Source organism: Strigops habroptila, chromosome W, assembly GCF_004027225.2.
Source record: "Strigops habroptila isolate Jane chromosome W, bStrHab1.2.pri, whole genome shotgun sequence".
NCBI lineage: Eukaryota > Metazoa > Chordata > Aves > Psittaciformes > Psittacidae > Strigops > Strigops habroptila.
Genome location: NC_044301.2, coordinates 27,509,056 through 27,511,727, shown reverse-complemented (window position 1 = coordinate 27,511,727; position 2,672 = coordinate 27,509,056). Strand labels below are relative to the sequence as shown.

Genomic DNA, 2,672 nt, shown 5'->3' with positions numbered 1-2,672 from the left:
TCCCCTGGAGCATTCTGCCCTTGACCTTTCTCTGTTTTATGGCAAAACCAGCCTTCAGAAGGATTTGGATTATTTTCCTCCCTTTCCCAAAAAGTTCTTCCGCTGTATCGCCCCACACGATAATGTCGTCAATGTATTGCAGGTGTTCTGTAGCTTGTCCCTGTTCCAGTGCAGTCTGGATCAGTCCATGGCAGTGTTTTCACCCCTGGGGCAGTCAATTCCAAGTGTATTGTGTGGGAGAGGATGGAAACTATTTCATTATTGCCAGAGAGGTAGCTGCTTGGCTGGAGAAGAAAGAGTTAAAGAAGCAGCAAAGCACACTGTGTGATTAAGCAGAGCAACCCAGCTGGACAGGAGTAGGAGAACAGAAAGATAAGGAACTGGTTATTCTGGGACTGTTTGTGAAACGACGAAGAATGTTGAAAAAAACAAAACTGTAAACCAGGAACTAAACATGATGTTATAAAATAGTTTGGCATAAGAGTTAGAGCAATAGGCTAAAGATAGCTTTGCTAGAATGGTATAAAAGCTAGAGCAATAGGCAATAAAGTGATTCGCTGCATGAAGATGCTCTGAGTCCGTGCCTTACATACACCACAAATGGCCGCCTGAACTGGGACATGAATAGGAGGCTCACGGAGCCCGACTGAACCAGTAGCGGCGGGAACTTTGATATTGTGCACCCATCACCATTAAGAAGGTGAGCGGTCGGGAACCATGGGAGAGAAGTTATCCTAAGATCAGCAGTGCAGTCTGGAAGTAATGTGCCGTCTGCTTGAAGCTCAGCATCGGCCCATATCGGGTCCGCAACTTGTGACTTTGTTAGAATGGATCCATGATAAAGTGCCCAACTTTCCAGCTGGCGGCACTTTCCAAATCCCCGCTTGGCAAGCTGTTGGTAAATGGCTGCATGATGCTGCTTCAAACGGGGATCTCATGGCAGGGAAGCATTTAGCAACCTGGTGGCAAATCCTGGCCACTCTTCACCAGATACAGACCAGTGCTGCCGCTGATGTCATCACATCTAAGGAACCTACCGATGCTCGTGAGGGGGTAAATTCTCCTGAAGCCTCATCACCAGCTGTCTTCCTGTCTGCGCCTCCTTTGTTGTCGCAGTCCTTGCTGCCTCTGTCGGGAGCAGCTGAGTTGAATGATGACCCTGATGACCCTGATGACCCTACAGACCCCTTTGATCCTGGTTTTATAGATCCGGAGAAGGAGCCGGACTTGTTTCCTCCCCCTGCTGAGTTACAGACATTTACAGGGAAGCAGGGGTGGGGTCTGGAGGACCAATGGCAGGACTGCAGGTGGGAAGCTCTTAAGCGGGGGGACATGGGGGTAGCAGTGGCGTGCCCGGTTGTCTATCGGCCACACCAGACTCCTGAATGGCAACCGTTGCCTTATGAGGCTGTTAAAGAGTTGCGTACGGCTGTTCGGGAAGGAGGAATTCGTAGTACATTTGCCATGTCCCTTCTTGAAGCGACAGCAGAATCTTATGTATTTACACCTCATGACTGGAAATCATTGCTTCGTATGGTGCTCACCCTAATTCAGTATATGATGTGGATGTCCGACTTTCGCGAGCAGTGTGTGGTGACCTCGATAGACAATCTTAATCGGGCACTTGCTATTTCCTATGAGCAATTAGCTGGGGAGAATAATTATGCAGCTCCTATTGCGCAAGCTGGGTATCCTAGGGAGGCTTATTTACAGATTAAGGAGGCTGCGCTCAAAGTGGTCTGGAAAATACTTGAGTCCAGACGCACCTCTAGTGAATCTTTTGCCAAGGTTTTGCAGGGTTCGAAGGAGCCGTATCCTGTCTTTGTCGATCGCCTTCAAAATGTTTTACAACAACAGGTTGAGCATGAGGAGGCTCGAGAGTTATTACTAAAGCAATTAGCATATGATAATGCCAATGACGACTGCAAGCGAGCATTACAGCCTCTTCGCAGTCGTAACCCTACCTTGGCAGATATGGTTCGAGCATGTCAGAATATAGGAACCACAGGACACCATGCAGCAGCTTTAGCCTCTGCATTGGCTGCCCAGATAAAACATGGGACCAGACCCGGGCAGTCCGCTTGTTATCGTTGCGGGGCCATTGGTCATTTAAAAAGGGAATGTCCGATAGGAGGGTCCGGTCGAGCCAAGCCAACTCGAGACTGCCCCCGGTGCGGAAAGGGGAAGCATTGGGTCAACGAATGTCGCTCCAAATATCATGCTAATGGACAGCTGATTGCTACCCAACTGGGAAACGGGAATCGGGGGGCGAAGCTGTGCGCCCCGAACGACAAAAGAAATGCGAGCACCGGAGCCTGGCCAGTGGTCTCCGACCCGCAACCACCGGCAGTGCAGGATTGGACTTGGCCATCCGTTATGCAGTAACTATTGTAGATACCAAAGCAGCATTGTTGCCTACAGGGGTATATGGCCCTGTTGGCAAGGGGATGCATGCACTATTAATTGGGCGATCATCCACCACACGATTAGGTCTTTTTGTTTTGCCTGGTATCATTGATGCTGATTATACGGGAGAAATACAAATCATGGCCTGGACACCAGCGCCGCCCTGTCACATTCCAGCAGGACAACGAATAGCCCAATTAGTGCCGTTTCACAGCGGCGCGTCCAAAGGAAAGGGAAAGGGGCGAGGCTGGTTTTGGCAGCACGGA

At 49.8% G+C, this 2,672-nt stretch overlaps 1 protein-coding gene across 1 annotated transcript; it reads left to right on the top strand.

Moving 5' to 3' along the window:
- The first annotated feature begins 762 nt into the window (after positions 1-762).
- LOC115618984 (endogenous retrovirus group K member 21 Gag polyprotein-like) lies at positions 763-2,385 on the top strand. Its single transcript, XM_030511001.1, has one exon. The coding sequence runs from the start codon at positions 763-765 to the stop codon at positions 2,383-2,385; it is 1,623 nt and encodes a 540-aa protein (XP_030366861.1).
- The last annotated feature ends 287 nt before the right edge of the window (positions 2,386-2,672 follow it).